The sequence below is a fragment of the Miniopterus natalensis genome, chromosome 12 (genome assembly GCF_054644295.1).
Source record: "Miniopterus natalensis isolate mMinNat1 chromosome 12, mMinNat1.hap1, whole genome shotgun sequence".
NCBI classification, from domain to species: domain Eukaryota; kingdom Metazoa; phylum Chordata; class Mammalia; order Chiroptera; family Miniopteridae; genus Miniopterus; species Miniopterus natalensis.
In genome coordinates, this window is record NC_142092.1 from 19,878,751 (window position 1) to 19,896,117 (window position 17,367).

Here is a 17,367-nt window from a genome sequence, read left to right on the forward strand (position 1 = left end):
ACAGGCACTGAGGCCTACGAGAGTCAAGTGTTTTATTACTTAAGAGCAAACACCACGTAGAGACGTACAGCATAGAGTGTAGAGTCACACACGCTTGATTTGAGGCCATTTACTAATTTGTGGCCTTAGGGCTGAGGAACACCTTACAGAGATGAAGACCTGAGTCATGCAGAGTGAGTCTAGTTTGCCAAATGGTGTGGGGATTCAGAATAGGCCTTCCCAAAACATGCCACTTTGGCATGTGAATTATTTTGAACAGATATCTGGCTCATGAGAAACTTTTACCTCTCCCTTAAAGAGTTTAAATAAGAGGCCTTGCCCCTAATGAGAGTTGTCACCAGAAATAACTTTTTATGACCTATCCATAGGGCATGGCAAACTACTAATTTCTAAACATCTGCTCCTCTTATTCTGCAATGACCCTTTGAAGCCCCCAAGGCACCTTACCTCATCCTCAGCTCAGAGTGCCAATATACCTCATTTTAACTTTCTGTCCCTGAATCTCTCATGTATGTGCGGGTTCCCATACATATGTATGTAATTAAACTTGGCTATTTTCTGTTGTTGATCTGTCTCGTGTCTGGTTGATTAGTAGCCAGCTGAAAGAACCTTAAGGGTAGAAGAAAGTTTCTTCCTCCCCCACAGTGGGCAGGCATTCCAGACAGAGGGAATGAGGGTGCGTCCAGAGAGGTGTGTGGGGGAGAGAGAGAGAGAGAGGGCTTCATGGAGGAGCAGATGCAGGTGGATGCAGCTGGAGCTCATAGTGCTTATGGGGCAGGGAAGTAAAGATGGGACTGTAGGAGGAAGGAGTTACCTCGCCTCTGGGAGAGGAAATTTCATTGCCAGAGTTTTTCCCTTGCTATTTCACTAGTTCTGTGTATCAGTAACATACCCAAAGGAGGTTGAGTTGCTACAAGCTCTAGGGAATGTGCCTTTGTCAACAGGGTCTCCCATACTTTGTAGCCCAGGAAGGAAGGCCAGGCAGGGCCTGGGCTACTGCTGGTCCCTTGGAGCCCCCTCTGCTTCCCCTGTGAGCTGAGCTCTCTTCAGCTCGATGCCCAGCAAGGATGTCTTGGGCAAAAAGGCTCTGGGTATAGTTAGAAAACATTAATAATAGTTACCATTTCTATGTACCTGGCATTATTCTGTTGAATGTACTGATTTGCTTAATCCTCACAAAAACTTACGAAGCACCACTATTTTTTCTTTTGTCAACATTTCAAAAGTTTTTAAAATAGAAGTATAGCATACATATAAAAAAATGTAAACTGCACAGCTTAATAAATTTCACAAAAAGAGCACACACATGTAACTAGCACCCACAAGAGAAAGAAAATTACCAGCACTCAAAAGGCCCCTCAAGGCCCCATCTAGTAACTAGTCCTGCCCACCCCCAAAGCAACTACTATTCTTACTTTTGACAGCAGAGCTTAGTTTGCTTGTCTCACGCAGTATTATCTATATGCAGTTTGCATATAGTTATAGGTCTGTTCATTCTCCTATTGCTATATAATATCCTCAACCTTTTATTTTGAATTATTTTAAGCCCCAGAAAAGTTGAAAAACTAGTACAGTGAATGCCCAAATACCCTTTACCTAGAACATGAGGGAATAGTATTATTTCCATTTTATAGATGAGGGAACTTAGGCAAAGAGAGATTAGGGTACCAGCTCCAGCCATGCCCCTGGGATCCAGTCTTGACCAGCTGCTGCTTAGTCAGTCATAAAACTGTAGGCAAACACTGAAACTTCTCTGAGGCTGCTTCTTCATTGCTAAGATGGGAGTGATAACCCCATTCCACAGAGGTCCCAGGCTGTTGTGAGGCGCAAATCTGAGGAAAAATGCGTTGTGAGGAGGAAAACGCCTTAGCTGGTTTCGCTCAGTGGTTAGAGCGCCGGCCCTCAGACTGAAGGGTCCAGGGTTCGATTCTGGCCAAGGGCAGGTACCTCGGTTGCAGGTTCGATCCCCGGCTCTGGCTGGGGAGCATGCGGGAGGCAACCAATCAATGTGTCTCCACACATCGATGTTTCTCTGTCTCTCTTTGTGTCCCTTCTACTCTCTCTGAAAAGTAATGAAAAACATATCCTCGGGAGAAGATTAAAAAAAAAAAAAGAGTAAAAAGTGGTGGTACTCAAAAGGGGCATTGTTAAAAATGCAGGTTGGTGGGCCTCCCCCCTGCAGAGCCTGATTCAGTGCGCCTGGGGTGGGAAGCAGACCGTCACCGAGCGTGCTAGGTTATTCTGAAGCACTAGTTCCCCTGCCGAACTATGGAAAAACACTTCTGTGAAACAAGGTTCTCATCGCTTCTGGGGCTTCTGGCTAAGATCAAGTGTAGTATCTTTTCTTATCTGATACGTCTTCTATCCCAGTACAACACAGTAAATGGATTTTTGGAGCAGCGAGGTGGAATAGGAGCTTGCTCCGTCCACTCCGAGCGTTGACCTGGTATTGCAGTACTTCTGGGAATGGCTCACACACAAAAACAGTAGTTCTCTACAGCAGCGGTTTTCAACCAGTCTGCCGCAAGAATTTTTAAAACACGCGATGCCTGACGACTGAGTCAGGGGCTCGGCCCTCTTTTCTCTTAGATTGCCAAATTTAAAAAATGACAACAGCCATAGAACAATGGCCGTCTGGCACAAATAAGTCAAATTATACCTATATTTTTCATCAGATTGGCAAAAAATGTATTTTTTGGGGTGCCGCATATTTTAGGAATTAATTTACGTGTGCCATGAGGTGAAAAGGTGGAAGATTGCTGCTCTCAAGACTGTCAGTATCACCTGGAGGACTTGGGTATCCCACCAGCTCTGCCTTTTCCTCGCCAGCTTAGAGAGTCCACCCCCAAGGTCAGTCCCTGGAGCCCTCTTCTCGATGATGTAAGTAACAGAACGGGAAAAGGAAGTTGCACATCTTTAAAGAGGTCAAGTGACTCACAAGTGATAAAGAAAAAAAAAAAGAGATGGAGGCATTTGTAGGTGAAAGGGCAAGAGTATTCTATTGCAAAATAAGAGGTCAGATTAGTGAGAAATAAAAACACACACACACACCATCATTACTCAAAACTCCGGACATTCCTGTGTCACAGTGCAGGTGTAAATTAATGACGGGCGGGCGCACCAAACATCTACTTAGAGCACCTACAAAGCCAATGCACCAAAAAGAAACGAAAAGAGGTGATGCTTTGATTGCTTAATAAAGCATTGAAGCTGTCAGTCACACAGAGGGGTGAGGGGAGAGAACTTTTTTGGACTTCCGAACATTTATTGTATAGTTTAGTATTGTATTTTATCTTGAATTACATGGAGAGGGAGGAAGGGAGATGCCACACTTGTGGTGGTGTTTTTTTTGCTGCGGGCCTGTAGATGTATTCAGCGGCCTGTAAGGGACACATTTGTAATGGGTCAGTTTGGAGCTTTAAATATGATAACAGTATCCATGTGTACGCAACATTAGTTGAGTAATTGAGGTGAATGTTGCCTCCGCATTCTGGCGGCCACCCCCAGTGCCAGAGAGACACCGGGGAGGCCGAGGCCCGTGGCAAGGTCACCTGGCAGAGGATTAGGTTCAGGGGTCACCTGAAGACCCCCCTCCCCCGCCACTCACTCGGGATAAGTCTATGGAACACCTACCCCGCCAGGGCTGTTGGGCAGCCTGTTTGCTCAAATAATCAGGTTGAAAGTCCGAAGTTTTACGCAAGAAAAAGTCTGAGGCTCAGATGATGATGAGTTTTTAAAAAAATAAAATAATGCATAACCCACAACTAAAAAAAAAAAGTCATCCTGCATCATAAACATAAGCAGCTGTTAGCCCCGAGTATCTCGCTGAGAAAAAAAAGGGGGGGGGAGACACCAACCTAAGGTATTCACGGCCCCTTTTGGAAATTCCAGCTCAACTTTAACATAGAAATTTGTGCCCTGCTGGGCGTGGCTCAGCGGTTGAGCGCCGACCTAGGATCCAGGCCACTGGGGTTCGATTCGGGTCAGGGCACATGCCCGGGTTGCGGGCTCGATCCCCGGCGGGGGCGTGCAGGAGGCAGCGGGTCCATGACTCTCTCATCATTGATGTTTCTACCGCTCCCTCTCCCTCTCCTTTCCTCTCTCTGAAATCACTAAAGATATATTTTAACAAATAATAATAAAATAGAAATTTGTATGAGAGGTTGACTCCAAAGTCCAAGGAGCAGTGAAACAAATCTCTATAGGTCTGCCACCGGGTTAGAACTTTACAAAACTTCACGTTGTTTGCTAAAAATAAGTGTGGAATCGTCGTTTCCAGAGTTTAAAACGCTCTATTTTGAGGACAAGTGGTAATCAGGTCCTTTTGCAGCAACCCGGGGCCGTCCCGGGCGTCGCCGGCCGCATTTTTGGCACGGCCCCCCGTCCCCCAGCTCCCTAACTCCGGCGGAGCCCCCCGCCCCGGCAGCTCACCCTTCACCCAGACTCCCGCCCGCACCCCCGAGGCTGGCCCGCGGCGGGGAGGGCGGCGGCGGGGCTTGGCCCGGGCGGTCCGGTCGGCGCCGCGCGTCACGTGCCGCGGGGGGCGGGGCGGGCCCCGGTATAAAGCCCGGGCGCCCGGGGCCCTACTCTCCCAACGCCGGAGGTGTTGCTGCTGGAGCCGGGCGCGCGCGACCGTCGGATCTTCGCCTCCTGCCTGCTGTGGGTCGGTGGGTGCGCGCCCCTCTGTGACCTGCGAGCCGGCGGGGCGCCCGCGGGGCTGGAGGCTGGACGGCGAGGGGTGGTGGCCGGCGGGGTCTCAGCGCCTCCGGGCCCTGGCTGGGGAGGGTCGGGCTCCGGGGCCTGCGCCTTCGGCACTTGCTTTTGTTCGCGGAGCCGTCTTTCCCGCCCCCCGCCCTGGCGCCGCTGTAGCTTCCCGGCCGGGTTGCGGGGTCACAGTTGCCATGGGTCCCGAAAGAACAGCCTTTGAAAGGAAATGCGTTAGAGCATCGCCTTAGAGCGGAGTTTTATGGGGTGCGCAGTGACGGTGGGGCCACCGATGCTGGCGCCCGACTTCCGCCTTCCGCGCGGTCCCCGCTCATTTCTGGAGGAACGGGGACCCTTGGTGGCCGGCGGGGGAACTGGCGGGCGGCGGGCGCGCCCTGCGCCGCGAGGCCGGGCTGTGCGCGCGGGCGCGGGGCGTTTGGAGCGCTCAGTGCGCACTTACAGGCGTCCGGAAAGGTTTCTCAGCTCCTGGGAGCACCTCGCGCCTCCTCTGCTTAGTCACCACCAAACTGGTTTCTTTGACAGAAAAGAAATACCCCCCCCCCCCCCCCAAAGCTCCGTAGTCCAGATTGTGCAAGCTGCCTTCTGCTTGAAACCTCTCCTCAGGCTTAACGTGGATTTTAACTCGGTTAGCATTTCGGCGAACCGGTATTTCCCCTTCTAAAGGCGTTTCTGGTATCCTGGGGGAGAGACCAGGCAAAAACCTCAGCGACCTCGCTTTTCCCTGCAGAGCCTGTTTGGTGTTGCAAGTTTAGGCGGGCGCCCTGGAACTCGGCCCCAGGGGAGAGCTCTCAGAGCTGGAGGGTGGCAGGAAGCGCAGTCACCTTGCATTTTTCTCTACTTGAGATGAGCATTTGCTTGAGTTGAGGAATGAATCTGGGGGAGTCTTATCCTAGTGTCCTGAAATAAGTTTCTCTTCCGCAGGTTTCTCCTTTCTCCAGGAAGAAAAAATGGTGTCTGTTGCAGTGGATCCACAACCGGTATGAATTTTAAACAGCTGTTTCTTGATTCCTTTCCCTCCCCATGTGTTTTGAAAAGTTAACACCCCTCCCCCCCCTTTCTTGGTTGCAGAGCGTGGTGACTAGGGTGGCCAACCTACCCTTACTGAGCTCCACATATGACCTGGTGTCCTCGGCTTACGTCAGCACAAAGGATCAGTATCCTTGCCTGAAGTCGGTGTGTGAGATGGCAGAGAAGGGCGTGAAGACCATCACGTCGGTGGCTGTGATGAGCGCCCAGCCCATCATCCAGAAGCTAGAGCCGCAAAGTGAGTTCTGATTCCCACTCAAGATTTAGTCCGAGGGACCTGTTAGGAGCGAGCCTGGAGCTGGTTTGAATATGGTGAATCGCAGCCTAGTGCCCTGAGCACCCAGAGGCAGCATCCGGGAATCCTCGGCCTGTCCTGAGGCACATACTGCCTTTGTCTAGAAACTGCCCGGTGACCCTCATTGTTATAGAAGGCTTGCTTCATAGCAATGGCAGATGTTCATGATAACTTTTTAAAAATCCCCCCACAAGCCCTGGCTGGGTAGCTCAGTTGGTTAGAGCATCGTCCAGATACACTAGGGTTGTGGGTTCAATCCCCGGTTAGGGCACATACACCAGTCAGCCAGTGAATGCATAAATAAGTAGAGCAACAGAAATCAATATCTATCCCTACCCCCCTCCTCTTCCCCTCCCTTCCTCTCTAGAATCAATCAATAAAATTTCTTTTAAAATCCTCCATAGATGCTTCTATGTTGGCAACTGAAGTCACAAGGGAAGCCAGTGCGTGAACTGAAATGGACTTCCTTGGGACCAGACAGTGTACATGAACTGCTTTAAAAATAAATAATAGCAACTTTATTGAGAGACAGTTAACACACCATACAATCCACCCACTTAACACGTATAGAGTCAATGGTTTTTTTTAGTATATGCGCAGAGTTGTGCGAGCATCACCACAATCAGTTTTAGAACATTGTATCACCCCAGGAAGGAACCTCATACCAGTTTCTGTCTGGATGATTAGAAAGTTCTGGGAATGATCCGGGTAGTAGTTACACAGCATGTCAGTATTTCATTCCTTTTCATTGTGGAATTATATTTCATTGTGTGGTTAGATCATATTTTATTTATTCATTCATCAGTTGATGGACATTTGGGTGCTTTTACTTTTTGACAGTAAGAATAATGAATGCTATTGTGAGCATTTGTGTATAAGTTTTTGTGTGGACACATGTTCTCAGTTCTCTTGGGTATATACCTAGGAGTGGAATTTCCAGGTCATACAGTAACTGTTTCGGTTTTTGAGGAACTGCCAGGCTTTTCCAAAGTGGCTTATCATTTTACATTCCCACTAGCAGCGTATCAAGGTTTTCCACATGAACCCTTTTTAAAAAAATATCTTTATTGATTTCAGAGAGAGGAAGGGAGAGGGAGAGAGAGATAGAAACATCAATGATGAGAGAGCCATTGATAGGCTGTCTCCTGCATGCCCCCGACTGGGGATCGAGCCCGCAACCTGGACACGTGCCCTGACCGGGAATACGAACCGCGATCTCCTGGATCCTAGGTCGAGGCTCTACTGCTGAGCCATGCTCAGCCGGGCTCACATGAATCCTTTTGAATGAAGGTTTAAATCATTCCCCCATATGGTTAAGTCGTGGACTCTCTGGAGTATAAGGAACCTCTAGAGACCAGTTTTCCAGCTCTGCTACTTCCCAAATGAATTTAGGACTAGTGCTTGGTTGGCCTGGTCATCATTAGGGGAAAATTTGGACTAAAATCTAGGCCTTATTAGGGAGACCCAGAGTGCTGTTAGTGTACCACTCCCTGTTGCCACGTACTGAATTAAGTGTAGGTAGGGGTTAAACCAGCATGGAAATGCTAATTTTGAGAGCTCTCAGATACCTTGTTCCCTGAATGAGGGTTCAGGTGAAGCCTGGCTTCTCTTGGCATTAACCTTAGGAGCCAGTGGATGAGGGAGAAGCTTCCTAGCCAGCTTCCTACCTGGCTCGTCTTACTTCTGCCTGCTGCTCCCACACCCCCTTATTTCCCTGTCAGTGGAAGAAAGTTGCCAGCAGCCTGCTCAGCCTCTTCCTGTCTGAGCTGGAGAAACTGGGCAATGCATAGTGTGATAAATGAAGATCATTGTTCTTGCTGTTTTTTGTAACTAATTTTTTAAGGTATAATAACATGTATCCATTCTATACCTACACTGTTAACATTTCCCTTATTTGTGATTCTTCTAGTTGCTGTTGCCAATACCTATGCCTGTATGGGGCTAGACAGGATTGAGGAGAAACTGCCTATTCTGAACCAGCCAACAGACCAGGTGAGCTTGGGGCAGGAGTGCTGAGGCTTTCCACCTCATATATCTTTTACCTCATTTGCTCCTCCAGCAACCCTTGAGTGGTGGCAGGCAGGGCAAATGTACCTGGAAAGGAAATTGAGGCTCATCAGTTCTTAGTGACTTGCCCAAGGCCTAATGCTAGAAAGTGAAAGGTCTCGATTGCTTCTTTAACTCTTCAACTATGCTGCCTTAGTTAAGACCTTAAATATGTGTTTATGCACTTGTTTCTCACCAGCCAAGTGATCTGCTTTTCTGCTTGTAGGTTGTTGCCAGTGCCAGAGGTGCGGTGAATGGCGCGAAAGATGCTGTGACGACGACCGTGACCGGGGCCAAGGATTCTGTGGCCAACACGATCACGGGGATGATGGACAAGACCAAGGGAGCCGTGACTGGCAGTGTGGAGAAGACCAAGTCTGTGGTCAATGGCAGCATTAATACAGTCATGGGGAGCCGGATGATGCAGCTCGTGAGCAGTGGCATGGAAAACGCGCTCACCACGTCAGAGCTGCTGGTAGACCAGTACCTCCCTCTCACTGAGGAAGAGCTAGGTACATGGATTTTTGTCTCTAAATAATGTTGTATATCTTAAATCAGCTTCAGTGAGATATTCTTCATATACCAAAAAGTTCACCTTTTTCATACTAAATTTACAGTTGTGCAACCATCACCTCAGTCCAGTTTTAGAACATTTCTATCGCCCTAAAAGATCCTTTATGCCTGAATCTCCTTTATCTCTCTCAGACAACCACTAATCTTTCTATCCTTGTAGATTTTTTCTTAAGGCAATATTAAGTTTCACATTGAATTGTACATAGTGAATTTTGAAACTTTAGGAGAAATTAGCCTAGAGAAATACTTTTTACAAATGGATAGTCTTTAATGGGCTGCTTTACAGAATCATTAAACCTTCAGTGGCTACCATATGCCAGGTACCGTGTTGCCCAAGAAGCTCACTCTAGTGGGAAGAGACATGTGTAGATGAACCTGTCGGTTGCAGTGATATATTCTGGGTAGTCAAGCCCAGCAGTAGACATGAGTTGTCTTGGGAAAATGAGTGCATAATTGCTAGGTGGGTGGATAGAATCAAGATCCAGGTTAGAGTCCTGGCCTTGTCACTTACAGCTGTGATCCCTTATGTTTTTTTTTTTTTTGTCTCTTCTTTCTAACTTCAGAAAAAGAAGCAAAAAAAGTAGAAGGATTTGATACCGTTCAGAAGCCAAGTTATTATATTAGGCTGGGGTCCCTGTCTACTAAGCTCCGCTCACGGGCCTACCAGCAGGCTCTCAGCAGGGTGAAAGAAGCTAAGCAAAAAAGCCAAGACACCATTTCTCAGCTCCATTCCACTGTTAACCTGGTGAGTAAAAGCACATTTAAAGGCATCTGAAGTGAGTTCATTTATCTCAAGGGATGAGAGTAAATGTAATCACGAAATCCAAGAATTTTAATTTTACCTTATGAACAACCCAGTAGAAAAATGGGTGAAGAGTAGACAGAGAGCTCACAGAAATGGAAGTATAAATCACTGAAATGTATGAAGTGATGTTAATCTTCCTTTGAGGGGTCCAATTACAGATGCCTCTCTTTTCCTAACACACTGGCAAAGTGTGACGCTGTAGGCAATGGTGTAAAGAGGCGGACTTGTGGACTTCTGGAGGATTTGAGGGACGGTTCTTGGAAAGTTATAAGCACACCTATTCCTCGGCAGATTTACTTGTAGAAATTTATCCCACAGATACATGTTTGTTTAGAGTTGCAAAAGACTAACCAGTGCATGTCAACTAATAGAGAACTAATTAAATTAATACATCACAAAAGACTATTGTGTAGCCATTAAAGATTGCCACTTTTCAGAACAGTTTGTACTCTACAGACATTCTTGGAAGGGGAAATGGGCGGCTGACAATAGGGAAGAGGAAGTTTGAATTTTTTCTCTTATGTAATTTTTTCTTATATTTTACACATAAATATTAAATTGCAGTTGCCTTACCCATGCTAAACTGGAGGTAAAATTGAAGACAGTGGTTTAATAGTTAAATAGAGGCAGCAAAGAAGTACGATTACTTGATAATAAATAACAATGATGGCAGGGATTGCTCTCCTTAAACTTATGGATATTCCTATTTTATGTTCTGTGATTTACATTATAGATCTGAGAACAGGCTGACACAAATATCTGACTGGTTCCTTTGTTTTATTTCAATGTGCTCTAGATTGAGTTTGCCAGGGAGAATGTGCATAGTGCCAACCAGAGAATTCAGGATGCTCAGGATAAGTTCTATCTCTCCTGGGTGGAATGGAAGAAAAACATCGGCTACGATGACACTGATGAATCCCACTGTGCTGAGGTAAGACAGCTGACTGGGACACAGTCATCCGCGACAGTTTCGGAAGAAGTGCTGCCAGACTTTCACTTCAGTTTTCCTGCAATGCCTCTGAGAATACTATTCTCCAGCAAAAGTTTGAACAGAAAAGCAAAGCTGCAGTAACTTTAACAACCTACAGATATGCATATTTCCCCTAACGGGATACAGCTAAATTAGAACATGGGCCTTGCCCTCAGTACAGACAAATAGGGGATGTAGGCATTTTTATGTCATGGTGTTTTTGACAGCATAAAAACAGGCAATGAGACTATATCGGAAAAGTACCTAACTTGGTCTTGGAGAGGACGGGTGAGTCAGGTGGCTTCCTGGAGGAGGTGAGTGTTAAATTAAGCTGGGACTGAGTGGGAGAATAAACTAGGTGAAAGGGCAGTAAGGGGACTGATGTTCCAAACAGAAGAAAAAGCATGTCGTAGTCCTCAAAAGTGGTTCTTCAGGTTCCAAAAGCTAGTACGCATATCTATGACGTGAATAAAAAGACTGCAGCACTCAGGGTTGTTAATGAGGATTTTAAAAAGTTGAAGAATTCACATGTTTGATGGACACATAACCAGCTTAGTGTAATTGAACTCATTCATACTTAGCATTGTTGGGCCCACTGCTAATTTTAAACTTGTTTTATTTTTAGCACATTGAGTCACGTACTCTTGCTATTGCCCGCAACCTGACTCAGCAGCTGCAGACCACATGTTCCACCCTCCTGTCCAACGTCCAAGGGTTACCACAGAACATCCAAGATCAGGCCAGTCACTTGGGGGTGATGGCTGGAGACATCTACTCAGTGTTCCGCAACGCTGCCTCCTTTAAAGAAGTGTCCGACGGCTTCCTCACTTCTAGCAAGGGGCAGCTGCAGAAAATGAAGGAGTCTTTAGATGATGTGATGGATTATCTTGTAAACAACACACCCCTCAACTGGCTGGTAGGTCCCTTTTATCCTCAGGTGATTGAGTCTCAGAATACTCAGGTCCAAGTTGCAGAGAAGACTACAACCAGCCAGGAGGCCCAGCAACCTGAGCACAAAACACATTAATCCTGTCCCTGTCACCAGTGGGTGGTGTAGCCAGCCAGATGACGCCTTCTGCTATGTTAAAATGAACCTGCTAGACAGCTCCGAATTGGGGAAACAGCTAGCTAGAAAAAAGGGCCCCTTCATGATAGTCGTTTCCAACTGGTTAATGTCTTTGAAGTTCCTGGCATTAGCAGGTGGGTCATTTTGTTAACCTGGCTGGTAAGAAAAGAATGATAGACTGGTCAGAGCCTCGTCAGAGGTCACAAAAGGTCACATTGCATTTATGGTCTCCCCCTGTCGCCACTGTTGGCTGGCTGGCTGTACTGAATAAAAACACCGTCAGGTGGGCTGTCGTGTGAACTGGTGTCCGCTCCGATTTGGTCTGAGCAGGCCTCATAATTGTTTTGTCTCGCAATGCATGCTTGTATAACCTTAGTCTTTTTATTTTTCATAAAGGAATGTCTCCTGTGAGTTCAATAAAATTCACTGCAGAATAGATCAGTTTTATGCTGTGTGTTCCGTGTGCTTTGTTTGTTGCTTTCATAGAGCAGCTTGGCCTGCATGACAGGGTTATTAATACACATACATGAATTCCACTTGGCTGTCAGAGGGAATCTGGCAGCGTAATCACACTGGATGACTAATGCCAAAAATGGAATGTTTGATGACAGGTTTTAAACAAGTGAAAAGTTAACGTGTCCCCCCAGAGTGGCTCTGCCGGCCCTCTGTTCCTGCTACCCAGGATCCTCTGCCTGAGCCAGTATGCTCTTGGTCACCCTCTGGGTCCTGCCTTGTCCCATCCCAGGGGGAGCAGCAGCTTCACCCTGATTCTTGTGCTCACCTGGCTCACTCGCAGGCGGTCTCTAGTGACTGCAGCATTCCCCACCCTTGGAATTTCCTATGGTCTGCCTTCCTCATTCCCTTGGTGTTGTGGGGAGAGGGGAAGCATCAGGGGTCCAGGCCAGCCGCTTTGAGGTCACACAGAGATGTCAGACAATGTGCCTGTTTTGTAACTTGATGAAAAAGCTTACCTCTGAAATCCCCTTTTTGTTCTTCCTGGACCTGGGTGTTCAGCTCCTGCCCTTAACTGAATTGGGAGTCTCAGCCTCCTGCTCTGTGTATCCTGGATCCAGGGTCACGGAAGCCACACAGACATCCCTTTCTTCCCTTGCATGCTCGCTAGCAGCTCGTAAGGTCTTCACACCCTGATAACTCAGTTTTCTGCTTGGTGACACTATAGTAGTGGGAGGGACAGCCTGGCATGGCCTTCCCCTTGGCCTTGGGCAGGCCTTGATTCACTGTCACTTTGGAGCTGTGTTTTTCTTCTAGTTCCTGTATTCTAAACATTAGTACAAATAAACGTTTCTACACAGACAAAAAAGAAAAAGCTAATGTGCGTATAAGGATTTTACTGGGTGATAGTCGCCTTCATTTGCCCGTTTACTGGACCCCTTGAGAATGGGTTTTTAAACCAACAGAAGGAACTCCTGACCGACTGCCTTGCTGTAAGGGAACCAAAGCTGAAAAGAAACAAGTGCGTGACTATTTGCATTAGTCTCATGGAAAGGCCACAGGCATTTCTTGCCAATGAGCCATTTAAACTGCGACCCCTGGAGTGAGATTGTTTAGTGTCCAGTCTCAGCTGGACTGTTATCACTAACTTTGGCAGAAAGTCCCCAACAGTTGTTGGTAAGAAACCTTTAGAAGATCACATGAGGGTGATCAGAGAAGTAAAAAGGCTTTGGACCCCCTGTTGAAGAGGGTTTGTCTTCCCTCCTGCCTAGGGTGTTCAGACTCCCAGTCCTTTCGATGTTGGTCAGCTACCTAGGAAATACCATAAATCTCCTTGTAAAAAAGCTGCAGGATGCCAAACTTAAAAAAAAATAAAATCTTAGAATTTGAATAGAACTACATGCCTCTGCCTGTCCTTACTAAAAGGTGAGCAAGGCGGCCCTTCAGCAGAACCAAAGTCTAATTTGTCGTCTCTATCCTGGTTCATCTCTTTCTCCCTGTGAAAACAAGGAAGCAGCACATAACTTTACGTGCACTGGCATGAATGAATCTATCAAAACTAAGTTATAGAGCTAAATTTTCCCCCCTTGAGGGAACTCCGGGGATCAGTAAACAGGTGAGTTGAAGGGTAAGGACTCACTGAGGCTCTTGAAGCTAAGGAGCTTCTTGTTTCTGGGAAGATGGGACTGTCGTGATTTCTGGGCTTTGGGAATAGAGCCTATTCATTCACTTGCCTGCCCGCCCGCCCCCAGTGACTGGCATTTTCTAGAGCCTGTGTAACATTTTTTACTTTAGTTCAAATTGCCCTGCCCCTCTTTGCTTCAGAACTCCAAGGCTGGTATTTCATGGTTTATTCCAATTGGTTGAAAAGTTCATACACTATAGCTTTCTGCCCAAGCTTTTGCATTTTCCCATCGTAAGAGTTATAGTGCCGACTGAGTTGCTTGTGAAAAGGAGACATTTCAGAGCTGTTCTTTATGAGCAAGACAATATAAAGGAGACCTCTCTTAGCTTCTAGAATCTAGAAGAACACCACTAGCCCTTGCTTTTTGCCATGAGCTATGGACACTGGTGGTGGTTTTGTCTGTCTTTGTGTCTCAAGTTTGTGCCTAAATGCATTTCATGCTATTGTCAACATGTCTCAAAATTTGTGGTGTTCTTGCATCTTAAACTTTATTGTTGTATAAACAGGCAGTTTTGGTTTCACAGAATTTTCCCTAAGGAGGACATTTCTTTTGAGGAAAAAAGCTAAGCCTAGCACAGTAATTATGGCAGGTTTTTAAACATTTAGCTGCCTAAAGCCTGGCATGATGTGCCCAGATGTTCAAGGATGTTTTCCTTTGCATCTAATAATTTGGACTTTATGGTTAATTCTGGGTGAAAAAAAAGAAACATGGTGTACTAACCGTTAATCCCTTAGCCTTAGTTTTCTCATCTGTCATAAAATTAGTGATGCCTCAACAGATGGAAGTGAAGTGTTTGAGGATGGGCTGTCTTTTTCTGTTTTTGCACTAGAGGCATGGGGATACCATCTGTGGGACAGTGCCATGTAGTATCTTCAACTTGCTAATTCTGGTGTGAGTATATACTATGAGGTCATGATTAGTCAAATATTTCTGATTTGTTAAGGCATTATACGTATTGAAAAACTAAAAAATGAAAAGGGGAAAAACTAAAAGCTGGTTTGCCTGAGATGCCTCTTTTAGAGTTTCATTTGGCTCATGGAGGTGGTAGTGAGGGAAGGAGGAAGGGGGAGCGAGGTAGATATGTGTGCATATATCTATCAGGTGCTGGGGGAGGGAAGGAGGGCCTCTTGCCAGCCTAACCTTCCTGGGCTCTCCTGGACTTGGGACTGGGTCAGCTGGGCCTTGGTCCTGATCCAATTTCAGGAGTGACCCAGCACGGAGGCCTGCATGGCTGATCGTCTTGTGAGATGTCCCTGCTCTCTAAACCAAAGCATTTATTGCTTTTATCTCAGGGCAACACCTTTCTGCTATAGGCGTCTACCTTCCCAAGAGGTATCCTATAATATTTCCACAGTAAGCATTTGGTAAGGAAAAGATACTTTGCCATCCCACTGTTGAGCAAGTCTCTGGCCCAACAGGTAATAGCAACAGGCAGCAGAAGGTCGCCGTAAGCTGAAGGCGTGTTTTACGGTGTCTTCCCCGTTCTCCCTGCGCACTGTTTGAGATCCTCCTGCTGCTCTCCCATGTTTGAGACGTTACTGAGATAGGCCCAGGTCATATTTTTAGGGCTGGTGAGCGCTGAAGCCTTCTTTTCTGCTTTTAACTTTTTTTCCTATTTTTTGTTTTGTTCTTTATTAATCTTTTTTCCTCCTTTCTTTCTTGTGCGAATCCTTCTTATTCTTTCTTTTAAATATTCACCTGAGGACATGCTCTTTATTGATTTCAGAGAGAGGGGTGGGGGGGGGAGAGAGGGAAACATCAATGTGAGGGAGAAACAGATCCCTTGCTTCCCGTACGTGCCCTGGGCAGGGATCAAACCTGCCACCTAGGCAGGTGCCCTGGCGGGGAACTGAACCCAAACCGCTCTGGTGTAGGGGCTAAGCGCCAACCGCCTTAGCTGCCAGGCCGGGCTGGCTTTTGTACTCTAGCTAATTGTAAATGACTACGGATAGATGTTGAATAGTGTGAGTCCAGCACAGTTCCTTTCTCACTGTCTGCCCTACACAGGTTAGAGCAAAGGAAAACTCGGCCAAGGAGGTAGCTGATGTGCCTGTCAGGCTGACTCCCTTAAGCAAAGTGGCCCTAGGGAGCCCTTGGGGTGGATAAAACCATGTAATCTTCCCCTGCTCTCTGTCTGGGCCAGGGACTATTAGCTGGGGAGACTGATAAAATGCAGATTCCTGACTTTCACCACCAAAGAGTCTGGTTAGTAGGTCTGGAGGGAGTACCAGGCATCTGCATTTTTAAAATGCATCCTCCCCCCCCCCCCCCCCAGCAAATGGCACAGTTGGTTGGAGTGTGATCTGGTGTAGGTTGCAGGTTGATTCCCAGTCAGGGCACATTCCTAGGCTGAGGGTTCGATCCTTGGTCAATCCCTGGTCGGGTGCTATAGGAAGCAACTGATCAATGTTTCTCACATTGATGTTTTTTTCTCTCTCTCCCTCCCCTTCTCTCTAAAAATCAATAAAAACAGATCCTCGGGTGAGATTAAATAAATAAATAAATAAATAGCATCTCCCCCCACCCCCCCGCCAAAAAAAAATGTAATCATCCCTAACGATTCTATTGCAAGTCACCCACTATCCATACTTTGAGAAGCAAAGAATATAGGAAACAAATGATTTTAACCTGAAACAAAAATAGGGATAGGGTTATCTATAGTCACTTCTCTCCAAACAAGACCCTCAATGTGCTCTCCATAAAATGCCTTTTTAAAAAAATTGATTTTAGAGAGAGGAAGAGAGAGAGTGAGAGAGAGCGAGAAATGTCAGTTTTGTTGTTCCACTTATTTATGCATTCATTGGTTGCTTCTTGTATATGCCCTGACCTGGATCGAACCCACAACCTTGGTGCATGGGGACGATGCTCTAATCAACTGAGCTATTCAGCCAGGACCACAGGAATTCCTTTTATACAAACAAACAAAAATTTTAGTTTTTCATTTCACTTCATTATTTCTACAATAATTATTTTCTATTTCAAAAGAAGTCAGTTGTCATCCTATGTCATGTTTACCAGCATTGCATGCACATCCACCTTTACTAGAGAGTTAAATTCCCACAGATGGTGTTTTTCTTTCTGTAGTAGTAGCCTTGCCTATCCTGGGTCCCAGGCCACCACTAGTCTACCTTTATGCAAATTAGAAAATGGTACCTTATCCTCAACAGTGTAGTGCCACCTTCTGGAAAGTCATAATAAATATGGGAATCAATGAAGTCTATGGTAGGAAAGGCGCCCACTGTGGTTGTATAGTGAACAACCTCCACAATGTCCACAGGGCCCAGGGAATCCTAGCAGGGTCACTTGGTTTTCTTAAAAAGAATGTATTGCTGGTTTCCTGTGCTTTTCAGGGAGGGACTATAATTATCTCATTAGTTTCATAGTAAACATCCGATTCTGAGTTTGGCCTCCATCACTGTTGGGCAGTCACAGCAAGAGACTTTTATACGTCTTTGACACTTGTTCAGGTCAATGAAAAAGTGACTTATTTTATTTTTTTTTAAATATATCTTTATTGATTTCAGAGAGAGGAAAGGAGAGGGAGAGAGAGAGACAGAAACATCAATGATGACAGAGTCACTGATCGAGCCCACAACCCGGGCATGTGCCCTGACCGGGAATCGAACCCCGATCGCCTGGATCCCAAGTCGACGCTCAACCGCTGAGCCCTGCCCTGCAGGGCAGGGACTTATTTTATAAATCTGTGACATGATTTCTGCCACA

The 17,367-nt window shown here is 46.3% G+C and overlaps 1 protein-coding gene and 1 pseudogene across 1 annotated transcript; both read left to right on the forward strand.

The window, feature by feature from the left end:
• The first annotated feature begins 2,300 nt into the window (after positions 1-2,300).
• Positions 2,301-2,480, forward strand: LOC148091789 (U2 spliceosomal RNA; annotated as a pseudogene).
• A 2,095-nt stretch (positions 2,481-4,575) lies between these two features.
• On the forward strand, positions 4,576-11,552 carry PLIN2 (perilipin 2). The gene is made up of 8 exons (XM_087823153.1): positions 4,576-4,667; positions 5,647-5,702; positions 5,794-5,989; positions 7,956-8,038; positions 8,319-8,604; positions 9,229-9,410; positions 10,267-10,401; positions 11,066-11,552. Exons 2-8 carry the CDS (start codon positions 5,673-5,675, stop codon positions 11,465-11,467), a joined length of 1,314 nt encoding a protein of 437 aa, XP_087679279.1. The 5' UTR covers positions 4,576-4,667; positions 5,647-5,672; the 3' UTR covers positions 11,468-11,552.
• Positions 11,553-17,367: the final 5,815 nt, after the last annotated feature.

Excerpts from the sequence above, each read along its gene's own strand:
- PLIN2 (XM_087823153.1), top strand. The coding sequence starts at position 5,673 with ATGGTGTCTGTTGCAGTGGATCCACAACCG. Across the intron at positions 8,039-8,318 it reads TGAACCAGCCAACAGACCAG|GTTGTTGCCAGTGCCAGAGG; the intron begins GTGAGCTTGGGG and ends TTCTGCTTGTAG. Across the intron at positions 10,402-11,065 it reads ATGAATCCCACTGTGCTGAG|CACATTGAGTCACGTACTCT; the intron begins GTAAGACAGCTG and ends TTTTATTTTTAG.